The sequence below is a fragment of the Protomyctophum bolini genome (genome assembly GCF_963924005.1).
Source record: "Protomyctophum bolini genome assembly, chromosome: 8".
Taxonomy (NCBI): Eukaryota; Metazoa; Chordata; class Actinopteri; order Myctophiformes; family Myctophidae; genus Protomyctophum; species Protomyctophum bolini.
This window is the reverse complement of record NC_137869.1, coordinates 18381593-18402800: the sequence shown is the minus strand read 5'-3', so window position 1 is coordinate 18402800 and position 21208 is coordinate 18381593. Positions and strand designations below refer to the sequence as shown.

Below are 21208 nucleotides of genomic sequence, written 5' to 3'. Positions count from 1 at the left end.
TTTAGATTTAAATGGTAAATTTATATAGCACCTTTATCCAAGGAGCTTTACAGAGATTGTGCATTACATTCACCCATTCATACACACACCGATGCTGGAGGAAACTATGCAAGGCACCAATCTGCAATTAGGGGTTCAATGTCTTGCTCAAGGACACTTCGACACCAATTCTGGGGGAGCCCGGGATTGAACTGGGACCTTGCGGTTACCATCCGGTCACTCTACAGTACACCTCAGCCACTGCCGACCCCATTTCCACCTAACTGTCTGAGAGGAGAGAAATAATATGAACGGAGCTATAATTATCTTCATAAAAGTTTTCCTGCTCTATTTGTGGACCCCAGGAAGAGTACAGTAGCTTCTACTAAGGTAGTAGCTAATGGGGATCCAAATAAACAAACTATTCTATGACATGACTTTTTAATACAAATGTTTTGAAAATTACAGAGCAGATCTCAAACATCCCATCAATCCCTAAAGGAAATTATTGCAACACTGATGGCAGATCATGTTTCACTTCATCCTCATAATGACCACAAAATGTGAGAACTCACTGTGAATGGTAGAAATACTGTTTAGCTGCCGGGAGCACCAGGCTGCAACAACAAATCACACTATAATGCCTGATTTATACTTGGTCTGCTTGCCGTGTTGCACACCAAACACAACCGATCTACGTATAAGCTCACAGCACGTCGTTGTAGTTTAGGTGAGCAACACCGCCACGCATCTAGATATAAATGAGGCTTAAGACCCCAGAGGTGTAAGCAACCAAACACAAACATGCAATTAGACGCCACAGAGCTGTGTCGACTGAGCTACTCTCCTGCACAAGTTGTTTTTCAACCTTCATCCTGTGTTTGAAAAGGTGCCTCTGTCTCCTAACTCAACACTGCATCTTCCACGCACAGCTGATCAGAGCGTTATCTGGGTGTAAAATCAGCTGTTTGGGGTAGGATATAGCATTTCTCCTGCCACCGTTTCTGCTACATTCCTTTGTGTTATTCTACCCAAGACTTGGGTCTCTCTCTCTCTTACCTCTGCCCGCCCCCCTCCCCTCCCCTCCTAGCTGTTGCATAGATGAGACACGTACTGATAGATGAGCTGGAGACCTCTGCAAGAGAGGCAGGTGCTGCGTTAAATTGTTGCCCTGCGGCTATGGGAAAGAGAAGGGGGGGGGGGGGGGGGGGGGGGGTTGGGAGAAAACTTGGAGAAAAAAGGAATTTCAAATTAAACATAAAACCTACACAATACAAATAGGTTCCCCAGGGCACAAAACAAGAGTCACATTCTAATGAGTCATGAAAGAAGTGAACCTCGACGAGGGTGGGATGTCTTGGTGGTGGTGGGGGGGGGGGGCTTTGCCCACTTTCATCAGAACACGCAATCTGACGCAATAAAATGATCGGGGCTCGGTGATTGGCAGGCAGCCATGGCAGAGAGCCCTCCTCACACCCATGGCATGCCGAATGCCACGCCCCTCCCTGGTAGTGGAAGGTGGGTGGTGTGTGTGTGTGTGTGGGGGGGGGGGGGGGGGGGAGGGGCGTGGAGACATTAATCACCAGTTCAAGAGAGCATAGGCCCCCTTGGGGGATGTGCAGGGCGGCGTTACTCAGCGCCTTCAACAGATTTTAGTTTTATTTGTGTGTGTGTTTTTTTCCCCTTCATGCTGGCTGGACAACCGCATTCCAGGACTGGGAGTGGAGTGCCCACTTTTTCTTCCCCAGTAACTTCTGGGATGACTGGGATGATGTGTCCTCACGTACAGGTCAGACATATTACTACTGACTTTATACCTCCACAGTTCAAAACCATGCAACATACTTACTACACAGTGGGGCGTATAGGAATCCATACACTATCAAGCGCTTTCATACTTTGTTGTAGCCACGTCGCATGACAAAGATAATCAATTTACAAGCTCACAATGCTAGCTCACAATGCAATGCACTGTGAGCTATAACGGCTATTTTTGGATTTCTTTTACAATTTCTGCTTATACTGACAAAATAGGGACGGCAGGTCGAAAGTGGTTAAATTAGAAATAGGATTATGCTGAAAACTACAGCTCAACTCAAGGTGGTTTTCGGTACAATGCCATGCATAATATTCAGGCCGGCTATTCGCACCTCAAGTTATTTTTGTCCTCCTTAAAATAAAAAACAAAATGCAGTAACCACATACCACCGTACCTACAGCATATAAACAGATATGTGATTACATCTCCAGACTGAGAGCTACCTGTCTCAGCGGCGGGGCCACCCAGGTCAAGCACGGCTTCGACTCAACCTGATAACATCATCACCGTACGAAGATGACACTAGATAAACTAGTGAACAGCCTGGCCAAACTCTAATCATTACTGACTGCTGTGTTGCGTGCACCATATCCTCCACACAACTCTGAAAGGGGAATTTCCATTGTTGTCACCAAAATACCCAGATTTAGCTAAATGCTGTACTGTATAATGTATGGGATTTACCACTGAAAGACCCATCCAGTCAAGAGTGAAATTAATCTTGGAAATATTGTTATTAAGGCTAGACTTTAATCAACTTGAACCGATTAAAGTCTATGTACTTCGTTGAACATCCAATTACAAAAATAGCCCATCTGCAAACTCACAACGCGCTGCGTTGACAAATGTTTCAGGTGTGTAGATGTTTTTCCAAAATGTTTGCCCAGAATAGGGATGCTAGGGTTCATGTTCAAATATTTGTTACACTAAAATATTAGGAAAGTATCAGTGTTTTACACAGTGCTTATCACTCATTTTCTTCAACACACATCTATCCATAATGCACTGAACGGCTGTTATAATTCAGATAACCTGTATCAGTCATTACCAGTGTTGGGGAAGTTACTTTTAAAAAGTAAGGCATTATAGTTATCGTTACTTATCTAAAAAAGTAATTTGTTACTTTACTTTACATGAAATTATGAAAGTAACTACTTTACTTTACTTAAAAAAATTATAATATAAAAAACGATTTAAAAGAAGGTTTTTTGTTTTTGTTCTAAGAGAAAATACAACTCCCTCCTAACATTATATGAAATGTAGTGGAACAATAAAACATGTTCAGGAATTTTGACAGGCATCTTTATTGTAGCCTCAACTTGCCTTCAAAACAATTAAACAAATGGTGCTGTCAGTGCAATATGAAGAAAAGAAATAATAATCAAATAAATCTCGCTGTCATCATGATTCGCATTTGCCATTTTTGCGTGTGGTACTGTATTATGATTTTCGTTCTACCGGTGATTTCTGTCTGTGTGGTATCTATGTATGTGTTACAAGGGTTTGGGTGTCTGTGACTAAATGTGTTACTGTTTACAACAGCCAGTAAGCCCGCCCACCCTGTAGACTGTCTCTGATTGGCTTACCCTGAAATCTGGCCCTACGTTAGCCAATCAATGACCTCTGTTTTTATCAAGTTAGGGTGTATCAAGCCATGTGGGCTGACAGGCTAGTATGACTGCACAAACGAAACTGTCAACAGAGAGCGCTCTCTGCACTGCAGTCAGCACAGCACAGAGACGCCTGTATGATAGACTCACGGAGCTGCGAGACTTTTTTTTCACTGATCACATAAGTTAACGCCATAACGCGGATAACGCGGATAACGCTCGCACAATAACTATAAGGCCGTTATGGAATGGGGAAATGTAAAGCGTTAGGTTACAAGTTACTGCAAATAGTAGTTACGTTATGTAACGTAACACATGTAAGGGCGTTAGTCACAACACTGGTCATTACCGTACATTACAGCAGATCTGCTGCTGAGTCAGTTAAATGAAGCTAAGGGGCACGGGTGTACCACCTTCTGGAAACCCGGGACTACAGTTATGCACTGAATCTGTTGACACCACTGAGAAACTTTTTCTTCTTGGAAAAGCTAAAATGATCGATAATAATTAGTTTCCTAATAATAATAATGGAAGAATTGGCATTCTTTCAAAACGATTTAATTTAGAACAACCCAGCGTGGGTGCACAGCCAAGTGCAGTAAGAGTTATTGATACTTATAATAAATACATAATTAAATTCAAATTGTGCATGTTAATTGTATGTAATTTCCAGACTATCGTTTTTAGATTTTGAAGCAACAAATTATTCATATGTGAATGACATCCTATGAGCATGAGAGGCAATTCAACTGTACTTACAGAAGGTGCTTCCTCCGGGCTATGCATGCTAATGCAGTCCATGCTGATCTGAATGGTGTTGCCTGCAGGTCCATCTGGGGGACCATCAGAGAAGTTGAGCTCAATGGGCTGGACGGAGTGGACACCATTTCTAAAACCCAGATGAGATGGGTCAACAACAATGATAATAAATTAGGAAAGAGAAACATAATGTATGCTTTTGCACGGTCTTACTGGTCCAGAATCTCAATCAGCTGGTTGAACACATCTTGACTCATGATGTCAGATGTTGTAGACGACGGCTGTGACATGGTGGTGAAAAACGAATTATCTGTCCAGGATAATCTGGGTGGGTCTCGAAGTCTGCAGGGGGAAATAATCACCAAAGAGCATATTAATTCCACTTTTCATCAAAATATTCAGTTATGTTATGTTCAGTTATGTTTTCAGTAGTACCAACAAATAACCATTTAAACCCTTATAGTTCATTGAACGACAAATCTAGCTGATCTATGTCACAATCATGCCTATAATAACATGATAAAAATAGGGAGGTCAGGTTGAAGGTAGCCTCGGAGACCACAAGCATTCAGGTTGAAGGTGGTTAAAGTGTAAAAATCACACCCGTGTGAACCGAGTGGTGCAACTCTCTCTCTCTCTCTCTCTCTCTCTCTCTTTCTGTTTCTGGCAAACAGTGCCCCTACTGGTACTCAAACTGGTGCTCATTAACCAACACAGGTGAACACATACGTGAACATCACGGACATTGCTGTTCCTTGGAGTGGTTGCACCACTCAAAAAGGACGGTTACATTAAATGAACACTGGAGTTTACTTTGCAGATTATTTCCCATCACATAGAAGTATATAAAGGACGGAATTTGCAGTTCATAAAAACAGAGGACCGTGATCCGCTGGGTTAACACGAACCGTTTCAACCACACCACCCCATGGGGGAGGGGGCGGGAGGAGGGCGGGAGGGAGTCCCGCTACAGCCACTCATGAAGAACATGTCTATTGTGAAGAAGCCAAGCTGCGTAGGGCCGAATATTTGTACTACACCATAATGGTGATTATGCTCCATTCAGAAGGAGGCACTTTGACCTGCTCCCCTGAAACAGGACACCTGCTCTGGGCTGAGCCTCCTATTGTTCTTGCTGAAGTGGCACACGCTGCAGTCTGAGACAGGGGCGGAATTCCCCCCTCCGTCTATATGATAGCACTGCTGCAACTTCTGGTATGTGTGCAGCTGGACAGGGGCAGGGGGGAGGAGAGGTGGGGAAGGAGAGGAGGGGTTCATAATCTGAAGCTGGCACTATTTAAGGCTTCGGAATTCCCCGGCACCATGTGGTGAATGATATTAATACCCGACTAACAAACACGGGCATTTCTAATGAGGAAAATAATCTAAGATGATGTTTCAAAACAGGGACTTCTGCCCCAAATGTTGGATTTGGAAGAAAAGAAGAAAGATCCGAATGCGCGATACACAGTGAATGAGATGACTTGTAATGTCACTGATCCTACCGTGTTCCCTGCGTACAGATTTAATGACAGGCTGAGGCTGTGAAACCGTGTCCGTGATTGCATTGAGAGCACTGGAGGCATCTTAGACACACAAGCATTGCTTTATATTACGCTGACAGAGCAACTTGGCAATGTACCACAATGCACAAAAAACAAGATTTATGAAGTACAAATCAACATTTTGTTGCAGTTGTGTAGGGGGGGTAAAACATTTTATAACCCGGCACCTATTTGGGGCAGGTCATTCTAGGCGAACATTTTCACAAAGATACCTGATCTGCAAGTTCACAATGAGTCACATTGCAAATGTGTGACGTGTTGTGAGCATATACATTGGCTATTGGTATTTTTGCTTTGAGTTGATAAAATAAAAATAAATAAAATAAAAAGCTTAAATTGGGAGAAAAGGCCACTGGAAGGAGAAAATATTATGTGGCGTCTTGGAGCTTAGACCCTAATCAATATATCCAGTAGAATACAGGATAAGGGTGGCGGTGAGGTGGTTGAGGACTATGGCTGCACATAATAATGGACCTGTCCTGTAGCTGCAGCTGATGGATGTCTGTCTGGCCTGCCGTGATACTTAATATAGGCTACATTTTGGCTCAACATCAACAATAGGATAATCCAGTATGTCCTAAGTAGGTGTTGAGTGGAATCAGTGACAGTGCATTCCAAGTGAAAGTGAAATATACAAACAGAGAGGAGGTTGATGTTGTATATCTACAGCACTGGAAAATGTTCATTGCTGATGATATTACACATTGTAATTCAGACACTTTTGATGCCATACAAAAGGAGTGTAACACCATGGAAATTTAAAGTAAAATGTACACTAGACAAAACCTAAGTCATGTACAATATTGTATGAACTTGGAAATGTGAGGTATTGTGTGAAGAGATACCTGAAATGTGACATGCCTATTGTTTACCTTATGAATGAGCCGTGTCACATAACATTATAATTCCAAGTTCAACTTTACATTACATGTATACATCAGGTATAAAAGGAGAAAAAAATATTGTAAGCAGATGCAAGGGAATTACAATGGTGTTCATCATAAGTATTATATTGAATGACATCACATAAACCCCATAATGTTAAATTATTGAGAAGCACAGTTGATCAGCACCACAGTCCAGTCCACTGCTCTGCTGTATCAGCTCAGTGGTTACTTTTTGAGCCCAGGCACACACTTGTGTTGTGTGATTTATTTTTACAGCAGTGATACAGTGGTGATAACCCATGCCATGCATGTAAAGAACATATACAGCGAATCTCTTAGTTACAGCAACATTGTTCTTTTGAAGCAATTGTACTGTAAGGAATGAGCCAGTTCTGTCAAGGAACTCAGTGCAGTTGACTTTTGAAAAACATTTTTTTTATATTACTCCTCCAGATTCTGCCCAAAATCCCGCAAATCGTTACACACTATGGCCCTTATTTATCAACGTGGTGTACACCCAATTGTGGGTGTACACCGCGTTGATAAATAAGGGCCTATCTCTATAGTCATGTGTTCAAGATGGATCTGTCTGATATTTCATATTCCATCCTAATTGGCTAACATTGGCTTTCAAAGTTTGCAAATCATGAACGCAGTGTGCAATTTACGTGAAATCTTTCACAGACATTCCTACTACGGAATATATCCCACCCTTTTCACATTGGCCTGTTATAGCGCCACCAACAGGTGGATTTTTGCAAACACACATTTTTGGAGAAAGAAAATTGCCTCAAATCATCCAATTGCCATCAATGGTGTAAGAACAAATGGCATCCTTTTCACATTGGCCTATTGGACACCAGGAGGCCACAACCTGACCTGGCCTGGTGGAGAGTCAGACCTGTGCCCTGAGGGGCACTTTATCTAGTTTCATTCTCAGACTGGTTGTTTAAACTGAAGTTTACACTCCTCCCTGATTGCCTTTTCTACTGCTCTGCTCACACTGCTGTCTTGCTTAAAAAATGCTGCTCACCCTCCATCACCCTAACCTCGTGTCACCACCAGGCTTTCCACCTCGGAGGAAACCACCACCACAGCTAGCTGCAATTTGCAACTCTAGATTTTTGAGTGGCACCACTCCCTTACAGAGCTATGTGTGTGGGTGGCTGGCACGAAAACAGCATGGTTTATTTCACCACCTGTGCACAACCTAACACTTTTGATTGATTGAAATATTTCTTAACAGTTTGTAGAATTACAGTACATTTTAAGCACAAACTCAATACAGAGACTGTCAACTGTGAGTGGACGACCCAATTAAGCATTACACTTGTTTACAACAACAGGGTCCACATTGTTCACACACACACACACACACACACACACACACACACACACACACACACACACACACACACGCACATATTAACTGTATATATGGTGATTTCGGGTGTGCCAGTACAGTACAGTAGACTAGAGGGACCCCCACACGGTAACTCTGTCATTTCTCAACTATTTCGGAGAGGGGCGGCTCGCCGGAATGGGGCTGGCACCCTGGGTGCGTTCCTGTGGGTCTGGAGCTTGTAAATTGCGGCTACACCACAGCTACCTTTTGCTGTCGTTTTGGACCTGCTGTTTTATGTACAGGAGATTCCTATTGTTGGGACCCAGTTTGTCAACTTGACATTACATCAATGATGCCATCCAAATGTTCCCTTCGCCACTGAGTGAACACCAAATTGTGATTATGCAGATTTGTTCATAAACAATTGGGAGTCTATTTGCTCTCCTAATGGTGAGGAATTGCTAAGAACCTTCGCACAGCATAGAGTAAACACAACAAAGTAATTTGTTAACTTCATCCTGCCACACAGAAAACACCTAAATGAAACACAAGTTCACAACCACAACTAAATGTTATTACCGTATCTCCAATTCTGTTTAACGTGTCTGCTTGGAAATGCAACCGCTTCACTTAATTGGGCAAATTGGCCACGTACGTGTAGGCTAAACTTCAAACATTGCAACAGGGATAAGTTTCTTGTTTTCAAAACAAATCCTAGGATCGATTTTATCTAAGAATGAATACTATTTACCATAAATTATATTGCAGGTTATGTGGAGACTACTGTAGACTGTAGTCATTATGTGATCGAACGTTAATAAAACGTAAAATAAATGGCCGCTGCAAGGCTGCGCCTGCAGCCATGGTATCCCCAAGTACATGACAATCTACCAAAAACACGAAGGTGCATATTTGATCTGTAAAAACAAACAAACAAAAAAGCCAAGACATAACTGGTGAACCCTTTCGGTTTAGTCTCGACCATAATAAAGTTATTCCACGTTGCATAATATGTGGAATGTTATGCTGTTATTTTGTAAACCATTGGAGTTCATCATCCATCACAAATCAATGACCTGACTTTAGTCCAAACATTTACAACCGCACTGTGTACATCAACACATGTTTTTCCTCACCTGAGCCGTGGCGTACGTGTTGAGTTTGGTGTATTAATGAGATGAATTAACTTAATAATATTATGGATATGTGGATGCACGTGTTGGTGGCATAGGCAACGTTCACCTCCTGCTTCCTGAAGCAATATGCAAATGAGATGCTCACACGCACGTCACACCTTCTCACGCAGACGCAGTCAACAAACATCGAACATTAGGTAATTTTGTTGGCCAAATAAAATCACAACAATATTCAGTTTTATCTGTCATCTATATCACGGTATCCGGAATGTTCGCCTTAAAACAAGCTCGCACCATTTGTTTGTTAGTCACGTTATTTTGGTTATTTTATTTTGACCCCTGACCCCTTTGGGTCACTCAAGTGACGCCAGTAACAACAGCAGCAATAAAGCGCCAGACCGACCCCTAGTGGCTAAGGTTTCCATTAAGAAATACAATTAATTATTCATCAGAGTAAATGTAAAATGTAGTGGCCTAATGGCCTATCATTATTCAACAAATAATAATAAATGTCACAAATAATTACAAAATTATATTTTTGTATAATCCTTTCCAATGATCATCATTCCAACTGTACATTTTTGTTATTGTTTTATTCAATACATGATGCTGATGGGGGATCTAGAACCTGAGCCAATACAGTACATCGCACTACCAGAGGTACAATATCTCTGTCTGGAATGTGTTTGTCCCTGCTGTGTATTTGATGTAGTTTTTGTTTATGTTTATAAAGAATTAGTCAGGAGTCCAAAAGAGGACAGTCTACTCTCTACTCTCTTGTGTAGCAGATGACTGAGATTCTAATTGATTATTATACACATGTCCTTATGTTGCCAAACCAATTCACCTCTACTCTCAAAATTCCTGGTCTCAGCATTCTTAATTCTACATGGGCAGCAATTTATTTTCTTTCTTTTTTTTTTATTACCAAACCTCAGTCAAATGAGTTGAACCCACTTCTGACTGTTGTTAGCCTGCTATTGGGTGTCTGGTTACCCAGAGAGTTATTCAGTTAGCCCGAGGCGAAGGCTGTTCAGCATCCACTTAAGGACAGAGCAGGCCCCTCCAGACGAGACCAGGCCAGAGGTCACCACTAAACAGGGATGGCTATTGTCTCTTGGCAGGTTGGGCACACCGACCGATGAAAATGCAATCAAAACAAACAGCCCAGCCGATCGGGGGGCTTCTCCAGTGTCCTTATTAATCATCCGTTCAAAGGCCTAAGCTCTTCTCCCCCTCATCTGTCAGCCCTGGCTGGAAGAGGGACATGACTGCTAAACAAAAGAAAGCCCCCAAAAGTTTCTCCTCGTCTCTCCGTCCCCTCGCTTGGTGTTGGAAGTGAAACATTTTCAAGTCAATTCCTCTCTGGGACGAAACGACAGATAAAAAACAAACTACCTTAGGGGGTTGAACGTTGTAAACAAAACAAGCTGGTAACAGGAGAGAAAATTAGGCATTGTGATTGCTAATTTTGCTTTGCGTAAATATTGTATAAGAAAGGTAAATCTATGTTAAGAAAACTGATGCTATCAAAACATTTTAAACATGTCCAGAAATGTACAAGAACAAACCACAAATATAATATATTTCTTGCCTCCATTTCAACCACAGAAATAACCCAGTTTAACCACCTCGCATGAATAAACTAAGCCCTCACACTTATGCACCTGATGTGATACTAAGTAATTGTAATTTCAATCAAGCAACAAGCCAGGCGCAAATTATGAACTCAGGGAACTGTAAAGAACAACACAACAGAGGAATAATTACTGTCAATCAAAGAAGATAACCTAATATGAACTAACCCAACAACACAAATACCGGTATACAACATGATGATTATGATGAGGTGTAGAACCGCCAACAACACTTTGGACTGCAAAGTGCTAAACTAGCCGTCAGCAGTGACAGTGAACAGTGCAAAACTCAAGGTGCACGCACATGTCAGGAAGACAGTTGTCATGTGAAACTGTGAAATATGAAAATGCTAATCATAACCAGGAGGTCCCACACATTTTGTGGCACAGTGGTAGCAGCAATACAGTAAAACAGCCATGTAAACCTGTCATCACTTGGTATACGGTATAATGCAAACGGGAATGTCACAGCAATCCACATAGTCTTTGGATAGAAACACATTATTATAATAATTCCTAATTAATGGTTATGTAGTGTGGTATTGATTTTTGTTTTTGGTTTATGTATTTTAAATTTAAAAAATATTAGTTTGGATTGATTATTGAACGTTTGATTATTGAAACTATTTGAGTAACTAAAATATTGTTAATGTTAATATAAGCTTTCAGCTTCAGCCTATTCCGTTTGATCACCTCTAGCTGGTATGTCGTGTCTGTCCATTATGCAGGCTGGCTCTCGTGGGTCTGAGACTAGGCTTATAGACTCATCTCAGCAGGATGCTTTAGTACAATTTATATGATGAAATACAGCTCAAACAACATTGCATTAGCATGTAACGTTCATTCGTTAGTTGTTGACCAGTTGTTTTCAGTTTTTCTTTCTCAAGGCACACAAATGGGCAAGTCAAAAGCTCAAGGCACACCTGTATTCATAGCAAACATAGGCGTGCACAGGGTGCAACTCGTAAACTTGTAGATTGGCTATTTTAAAAAGTGATGTACGTAATGTATTTAAAATGTCTGCCTAAATGTGTAGGGTGTAGGCCTTGCCTAATGAGCGAGCATAATAGTACTGTTACATTTTAAACTTTTTGGCATTTTATCCTTTTGACAAATATAGGTTCATTTATGCGTTTTTGTCAATAAAAAATAATCAATTAAATCCCAAGGCACACCTGGACTTGGTCTCATGGCACACTGTTTGGGACCCACTGCTCTAAATGATTAGGCATATAGTTAGTACCCCCAGTACTCCGCTAAGAACCCAATTCACTTGCTAAGGCCCATGCCATTCACAAGTCCCTATACTGTAAGGATGAGGGGCCGTCTGATTTGGTGAGAGGAGGGTGTCATGTATCTGTCTGCTACTTCAGTCCTGATGGTCCTCTACACACGCATTGTTGCCATAAGTATGCCACACTTATAAATATCAGGACAGGCTGGCAGCTGAGGATCCAGGCAGACACAAGTGGTCAGTGGTCATTTTGGATCTCCAGTCCAGACAGCCTCAGTATAAACATTAGTCTTAACAAACATTGTGCAGACTTGTGTTTTTGTATGGAATGAATACAAAGTTTGTCCTATATCCACCTATGAATTGTACCACATGCTATGTGTGTTAATTCAGCGGAATATTACATTTTATTATATATTGCAACATTTAGCTGCTTCTACCTGTGTAATAAAAAGTCTACAGAGACACAATCAGGCTTGCAGTAGGTACAGTATAGTACAGTACAGTACTTACCGGTGAAAGGGGAACTCTGGACAGTACTGCATAGCTGTGTGTGGTGAATTCATGGTCACAGGCCAAACTTCACTTTGCCGAACTCTTCAAAGCTAATCAGCAGGTCACATAGGCACAGGTATCAATAATGACTGTGCAAAAACCACATGGATAAATACAAACAGAATCTATATAAATATAATAAATAAACAAACAGTTCTGTGTTAAAGTGCTGGAGGCTGAAGTGCAGAGAGTGGATAGAAGCTGGAGGGATGTTTTGAATATAGGTATTCTTTCTTAAGCTGCCCTGTAAATAGGAGGGGCTTGTGCCAGCTCACTGACCAATCCCCTGCCACAGTTGTACAAGATACCCCTCACCCTGAGTTGCTAGGATATAGATATCAAGCAACACCCTTCACCCATCTGACCTGCCTACCCCTTCCAACATACAGTACGGAGTCTTGAAAGGCTCACTCCATTTGTTCTGCGATCCTGTTCTGAAATTTCCACCCAGATCCCCTAGTGGTTTTGCAGGCTTGCGAGAACGTCTCTCTCTTGCATCACACCGCCAGATATGTACCCCCGGAACTTCACCCTGCATGGTAGAATGTTTGCCATAAATACCCTCTGTGTGCCCACGTTGGTTGATCACCTGTCGATTCAGCAGAAAACCTGCACATTCATACAGTCATGCAGTTGCATAGAGAATCCCCTCACCTTTTCACTAACTGATATAAAAGAAAACACTTTAATTGATTAAGGAAGGGAAACAGGACGTTTAGAACATGAGAGACGTCATGTCAAGATGGAGGAGAATTGTCCATTGAGACTGGCTGTGGCTGGCCGCCCTTGAAGTTCTCAGTCAAGAGGAACCTTCAATAACAAGACAACAGACAAAGGAGTCTCAGACTTGAAATGTCTTTACAGTAGCCTAGTCGACATAACCTGATCTTATTTAAGCACACACACAGAAAGCTCACCACATCCTAGCACATACCTCCATTCAGACACTCTCTCTCACCCAAGTAGTATGACACTGTAAACTTAGAGGTGTTCGGTGGTTTTTCAGAAATGAATATCAGATGAATCAGCATGCTAAAATAAAAGGCAGGGTCACAGAGGGGGGAATGATAATAAATAGATGTGGTGTATCCATGGGAACACAGGTTTCTAAGCTGGATCTTGTACCTCTAATAAAGACAGGCAGCCTCTCTCCTGTTTGGCTACCCACAATTTCACAATGGGCCTATGAGAGACAGGACATAGTGATGATGTCAGCAGAGTGTATACTGTAGCAGCGCAAATCCTCACTCTTTCTGAGACAATGCTCAGCTGAATAGAAATGCAACACCCACCAGACAAACACAAATACATACACATACAGGCACACGTACAAATTACAATCACACAAGGCATGCATAGTTGCATACATTATCCAATTTACACTTTTCTCAATTTACACTTTTCTTACACTATCTGTCTGTCTGTGAACAACTAATCTGAGGCACCACGGTGCTGGGCCGATCGGCATGAAACGTTTGCACACACTACCAGTAAGCCAAGGAAGAACGTACGTACAACCCAAGTCCAATATCTGCCTGTGGAAAAGTGGGTGTTTTGCGAGGCCTTTCTCATGGTGACCTTTTCATGATTGGTTCGAATGGTTGACAGCCTTCTTCCATTGCCGCTATCGCTTCCCATGCTCACAAATTGGAACACATTATCTCTGGAGTCATGTGATCAAGAAGTATCTGTCAGATTTTTAAGATAAATTTTAAGATAGGCTTCCAAAGCTTATTGTGCAAGTAACCCTTACACAATATGCCACAAATAATGAATGTAGCTTCTGTCAAGTTTTCGTAATATTCATAAGATTTATTACAAAGAGCTCCATCAATTATTACCGCTATACAATCTTGGATTTCAGATTTGGGATTACGTACAGCATGTTAATTGGACCAGAGTCTGGGGAAACATTATTATGGCATCTTGAAGCCCAAGTCATCAGCTGATGATTATTCTTGTTCATAAAGCATGAAACTTTGTTCATTAAATGTAACTGTTACTTTCACGTATAATTATGATGTTGGAATGTCTCACACAGTTAATGCTATTGGACACAGGCAATTATGGCAACCTCCACATGATCTCCCTTCAAAGGGATTGTGACAATGTTTTTTGTAATTTTCTGTATTCTTTTTTTTGTTTGTTTTGTTTTGTTTTCTGAGATCAATTGCACCCAAAAAACCTGAACTTTTCACATTAGGTTTTCTGTGGTCTGGGGTTTTCTGGTTCAAACAAGTGCTCTGATTTGCCTGTGGACTGTGAGGTAAGAGTCCATAAATCCCATATATGATATAAGAATTTGCCAGCAATTGTCACTGTTGAGGGCATTTTGCCTGTTTTCATTGCAGCTCAAAAGGCTTCAGAACACACAGAGAAAACCCTGTAAATGGTTTCTCGAGGTGAAATTAAGTTTGTTACTTATGATGATTATGAACTCAGTTGTGGAAGTGAATGAGTAATACTCTCCACCAACTAATGTCAATGTGCCCTTGAGAAATTAACTCTCACCTGCTTCAAGGAAGCTGCTCAGAGATCAACTGCACAGGACTGACTGCTGGGTTACTCCCCGCTGAGTGTGTGAATGCCTGTCTCCCTCTCAGGAACTACTGTACACCACAGCACCACTGTAAACGAGAATGCATTATAGTTGACTTAATCACATGAACCTAGCGTCCATATTCTGGGAACATTTGCTGAAATTATTTTGTGTAGAGGGAAAAAACTTAAAAGAGGGGGGCGGGGGGCTAGTATAGACCCCTGGGGGACTCCTGTCAACTCTGTAGGTGATTATGTTCTCATGAGATTCATGAGTAGTCCTTTCTAGTAAAATGGAATAATTAACACTGTGCAACTTTAGTTAAGTCCTCTCCTCAACGCAAGGACAAACTGACCTCCACATAAATATGATATTTACAAGGACACATGAAACCATTACATCATTAATTGCACTAAGGCTGGGGCAATGGGAACCTGTCACCAGACCCCCCATTACTTCATTTCAGATGCATGTGTGTGTTTATGGCATGTGGGTTACGTCAGTCACATCTCTGTTACCGCCATCAGTAGGGGGGAACGTATCTCTAATGTGCTTATTATTCTCACAAGGCTCAGATGTGTCCTGCCACAGTGCTAAGCTGGCTGGCTTTAATCTGTGGTCGTGGCAGCAGTCTGAGCCGTAGACGGCATACAGAGGTCGCAGGACACATCCTGTGTAACCCTAGATGCACATCCCCTTAATTTGTCTTTATGCGTTCATTTTCCTGGGTGGATCACGGGCCCCCCGTTCAAACGGGCCTATTAATGTCTAGAGTTTACTTATGGGATGCCACGGAGCAGTTGGCGAGGCAGCTGATGAGCGAGGGCCTGTGGGCCGCATCCACGGACAAGTATGATCAGTGTCAGTCAAAGTACGCGCTGCACTCTGGCCAGTCAGAATGAGGTGCGTGGGCAATGACATGTGTGCATGTGTATTCCAGTTGGTGACTAATGTCGGGGAAATCCAGATGAGTCAAAACTACCAGTGTCCGGTGCAATGTCTGCGAGGTGATAATTTATGGCCTATGGAGGGGGCAGGGGCACTCCACTGAATGCACTAAACTGCCCAGCAACGTGGCATTGTTTATTATAACATGCCTATTAGTGAAAGCTGAAACTTAATATGTGGACTGAAGTTCACAGGACAAGAAATTGTAACTAATATGAAAAATATAGCTTTAAATGAATTGGAATATCAGGAATTTAGGTCTGTTGCTATTTTTAAAGTGAACAAGGACAGAAAAAAAACATTGTGACCAGGCATGCATGTCAAAAGTGTACTATGATTACTGTACAATTGTAGTATTTTTTTAATCCTGTTTTTTATTTATTATAATTTCCTTTTTTGTTATTGTTGCTACAATGTTGAGAAGCCAAAACCGTTTTCCTTTTTCTGGTGTAGCCTACATTATATAAGATGTAAAATCTTGCATCTTGAAATGTCATAAACCAGGGTGAGCTTCTTTGACATTGTGACCGGAATAACCTGTCTGTCCATAAACCACTTGATTATTTTTGTGGGATATTCAGTCAATCTAAGACAATTAAGCATGCTTTCCCACGCTGTGATTCAACACTTTTTTTCTTTTTGCCTTTTGTCACAGTCTCTTACTCTCTTCTACACGTTAGATCATACGTGTCACCATGGGAAAGCTCCTGTTGCCAGAGGCGAACAAAAAGGCAACGGGCCAGAGTTGAAATAAACCATCCTGTATGACAAGCTCCAGTGGGAACCTGTTTGTTGGATTACGGTGGCAAGGGATTTCTTAAGGTGGCTCAAAAGGTATAAGAAATTAAGGCATTAGTAAAAAAGTAGCATAACATAAAAAAGTAAATGTTAAACCACATGCATCCTAGTGTCCCTATTCAGGGGCAAACGTTTGGCTAAAATGGCAGATCTGTAACTGGCAGATCTGAGTTTGTGAATCTGACATATTTGTCAAAGAGATTTGTTGTACAGGGGGGGAAAGGAGCTTACTGGGGAGGCCAAAAAGTGTTTCTTAAATAACAAGTCCATAGTTGGGAAGTGTGAAAAAGTGTCAGTGTCGTTGAAAAAAATCTAAAATGTTTCAAGTAGAGCAAACTGTTCATTTATGGTGTTTCTAACTGCTCCCCCCTTTCTCTGAGTCACTTAATGCAAATGTTCAAAAAGACAAGACCACTGTTGGTGGTGATTCCTTGAACAAACCGTTGTGTTGAGTGTGTAAGTGTGATTAATCCAAAGGACATAGGATTGCAGAATAAACAAAACACATAAAACCTTGGATCAAGATCTGTTCTGGTTCAAACGAGTACGACTGGTTTGTTCTGTTTTTCTTCCCAAGGGCACAGATCCCTATACCTGTGGACTGGAGCAGAGTACTTTTGGTAAACACAATCAAAGCTTTCCAGCAACCAGTCTCAGATCTGAGACACAGACATCCAGCGAACCACAAACCATCAATCACGGCTAAGCCAACTCTAAAACCCATCTTTGGCGTCTTTTGATGTCAGTCGACATTGCTTATGGCACAGTGTTGGCTTTAAACGATCTAATTCCATATGCACCGTGGGGAAACAAACTCAAATGGTTTGAAAACCCAAAGAGCACATTCTGTTTTAAAAAATATATATATTCTTTATGCCACAATTTTGTAACCCGTTATCCACCCCTGTGTCAATGATCTAATGTGATCCTGGGCTCTACACACCCTCTGCCAACCTAGTCCCCATATATGGGGGAGCAACGTCCCCATATATGGGAGAGCAACGGACTTGAACTCATGCTTCCTTCATGCCCGAGTGTCCAAGTTGCTCCTTTGCAACGGACGGGGGAGTTTCCCTGGTTGGATTTAGCGTGTGGAAGGAACACGTTATTCCTTTCCCCTCCATCAGGCGACCCAGCTGGCCAGGGGGAGTACCTTGTGAGGGTACCTTGAGGGTACCTTGTGAGGGTACCTACCCTAGGGGACACGGGGAGAACATGCAAACTCCACACAGAAAGGCCCTTTCACCAACCTTGCCTCGGGTATGGGCACTGATGACGCGGAGGAGGAAACACGCCACCAGCACCCACAGCGTCCCGAGCGAGAATCGAACCCAGGACCTTCTAGCTGTGAGGCGACAGCACTACCAACTGTGCCACCGTGCCCCCAGCACATTCTGTTTTGAAGATGCCCTCAAGACAACACAATAATCTGTTCATTAATTGATCTTGTCATGGACCCACTAATCACCCTGCACTCGTGACAAAGCAGGTGACTCTTGACTCCTAATTACTGGCAACAAATATGATAACACGAGACGACGAGAGAAGTCACCCAAAGAGCCAATGATGACAGTCTTCATCTTCTAATAAAATGGCCCCAAGTTGAGAAACATACGTGTTCGTTTGCACAAGCAATCATTAATAGTATGCAGATTTGTATGCATTTGATATAGCCTTATTGTGCTCCGGCACTAATCAACGTTCTCGACAGGAATGCTCGGAGCATCAGATGAAGAAATGGTGGAGAGAGAGTGGGGTGATGATATGGTACACGGTTAGAGCAGGTGCTCCAGTCTTCTGCTTCAGCACTTCTGTGTGGTAATACAATCTTTCATCTTCGAACTTTCAGAAATATAGTCTATGATGTAGAAGTTGTGGACTGGTGTTTAGCAACCACACCGCAGGTATCCTGGCAACCGAGTGACAAGGGTGATTGGTCGGCCTCTCAACCTATTAAAAAGCATGTATGTGTAGTATATAATGATGTCTAGAGGCAGGCCAAAGACACACTATCCTCTATCTATGAGCTAACACCCGTCTACATGTAATCTAAGTGAGGGGCTGAAGTGTCCTTTGTCACTGGATACGCTTCAAAAATAAAACATGCCGTTGATATGCTTGGATGCTTGAATGAAAGCAGATATTTCAGAGACATTTTTGGGCTCTCTGATGAATAGACAAATGTGCATCTAAGACCACAATACATAGCAGCCTTTAAAAACTAATACAAATACAGAAATTCATCCTGTTGCATACCTGTAGTTATCAATAACTACAAATCAATCATATCCATCAGAAAGATTTTTTTAATGCATTTTGCTACACATTGTGTATACAGATAAAGTGGGTCACCTAATACAGAGTGTTCACGTAAGCTTTATATAAAGTTGGCCACACCTGCTGATCTGATTCTACTAGAAAGAAGAATGTGGTGGGTTTAACAGCAGGGGAAAGTCTTGGTTTTATTGGTGCTGATTTCACTATTAAATTCCTATCATGAGTCACAGTCAGTACAAAAGCATGATGCTCAAGAGTCCAAAAATGATCTCTTCGCTTCATCAACCCTTTTGTACATTCTATAGGGGTGACGCTCAATTCAAATCTAATTAGCTTGTTCTAATTGGCCAGACTTAGACAATTAACATTGCTATGACAGCATGAAAGCTGATCCAGCACAGGGGAATGGGGACACAGGTGGGGTATTAGCAGTGTCAGGTAGGCCAGGCTTCTGCAGCATAACGTCACTTGTCAATCAGTCAGGTCAGCAACTGTTGAGAAGGGTTTATACTTGTACGTATGCATCTGTTTAGGTGTCACTGGGTAGGTGTGTAAATGGCAACGCGGCACGACCCGACTCTTTTTACGCAGTTGTAGAATGTTGGCCGGCAATGATCCCTGGATCTGGCACAGTCTACAATATTGGACATGAAGCAGCGCCAAAGGGTATGGGTGACGAGTGGAACATACTTACATAGGTGATGTCGAGCTCTCAGAGCACTGGTGATGAATAATGTGCATAAGCCTGATCTTCTGGAAACTCCATAAGTGGAGGTCGGTAACTGTGGTGGTCCACGTCACCTCTGACTCCACATCATCCTCTCAGTAATGGAGTCTGAGTCACTCTGCAGACTGGGGCTGATTGACACCTGGCACGGCAGAGTATAACAAAGTTAAACTGGCTTTATACTTTAACTTACCCGGCCTGCTTTGATCTTCAGATTCTCCAATTAAAGAACTGGGATAGCCTACAGACTTTAAAGACAGAGAAGAAATGCATGCGCTTTCCTTTCGGAAAACGATTTTGATGCCACTGTGCGGCTAAACTGGTCTCAGAATCAGCCGTTTAGCACAGAAATAAATGTTAACAAACGGATTAAGATATTTAAATTGATTGTCTTCAGTGTGATTTTCAGACCTGGTTCATCATTCCAATTATTTGCTCAAGGGGCACAGAAGGAACAGATTCAGACGATCGACAATATTTTGACTTATATCATTCATGCTCAGATACTGTAGTCGTACAACACAACACAACACAATATAGTTTTATTGTATTGATGACTAACACTCAGGGCTTTTGTGTTATCTTATAGTATTACTGTATAACTGTACCTTTTGCAAATTATTCATAAAGTATTCAATAAATAAAAGAAAACGTTTCTACCAATGTTCAAATGCATGATGATAGACATACATGTCCTCAAAATTAGTTGGGGACTCCAATTTCAGATGAGCTCTGGGAAGACAGCCTTGAAGAAGTTAATGCTTGCTCTATCAACTCCAGACATTGCCTTATTCAGTTTAGAGTTACCGGTATACATTATTCCAAATTAAAATTACATAAAATATTCCCAGATATTTCTTCGCACTGTGACAAATGTAATGCAATAGATGCAAATCTTCTTCACATCTTTGCCCTCGGATACAAATATATTGGATTAAGATATGAGACATTCGCTGATATTTTGAATATTTATATATTGCCCCCGATCCTGTACTAATTATTCTGGGTTGGTCATATGGTCTGATTACAGCAAAACAATGTTTTTTTTTTACACACTGGGAAAAGGAGGAGGCTCCTCCATTTAAACATTGGCTAAATTAAATGACTAGTACACTTCATCTTGAGAGAATAAGGTATTTCTTGAAAAACAAAGAGACAATTTGATAAGGTTTGGCTGCTCCTCGTCATTATTCGTTATTTGAGTAGAAGCACCTAATGGACAGGATACCACCGATGTGGTTAACTGTATACCATCCTCATTTCAGATGAGTATTTCATCATCTTACTATATTATTCTATAGTAGGCTATTTGGTGTCACTGAGCAGTATGGGTGGGAGGGATTGAAGGTTTTCTTGTCTTTTTTTTCCCTCTTTGTTTTTCATAAAAGAAAAT

General features: G+C 41.7%; 1 protein-coding gene across 5 annotated transcripts in view; it reads right to left on the bottom strand.

Moving 5' to 3' along the window:
• Positions 1 to 19957, bottom strand: part of tp63 (tumor protein p63) — a 50561-nt gene extending 30604 nt beyond the window's left edge. For 3 of the 5 annotated variants that reach the window (XM_080770907.1, XM_080770910.1, XM_080770911.1), the window contains exons 1-3: positions 12485 to 12576; positions 4381 to 4509; positions 4168 to 4297 (exon numbers count right to left, since the gene is read on the bottom strand). In XM_080770907.1, the coding sequence (XP_080627033.1) occupies positions 4168 to 4297; positions 4381 to 4509; positions 12485 to 12537 (312 nt within the window). In that variant the 5' untranslated portion in view covers positions 12538 to 12576. Of the gene's footprint in view, positions 1 to 4167; positions 4298 to 4380; positions 4510 to 12484; positions 12703 to 19782 lie in introns of those variants that run through there. The other 2 variants (XM_080770906.1, XM_080770905.1) reach the window with 2 other exon arrangements.
• Positions 19958 to 21208: the final 1251 nt, after the last annotated feature.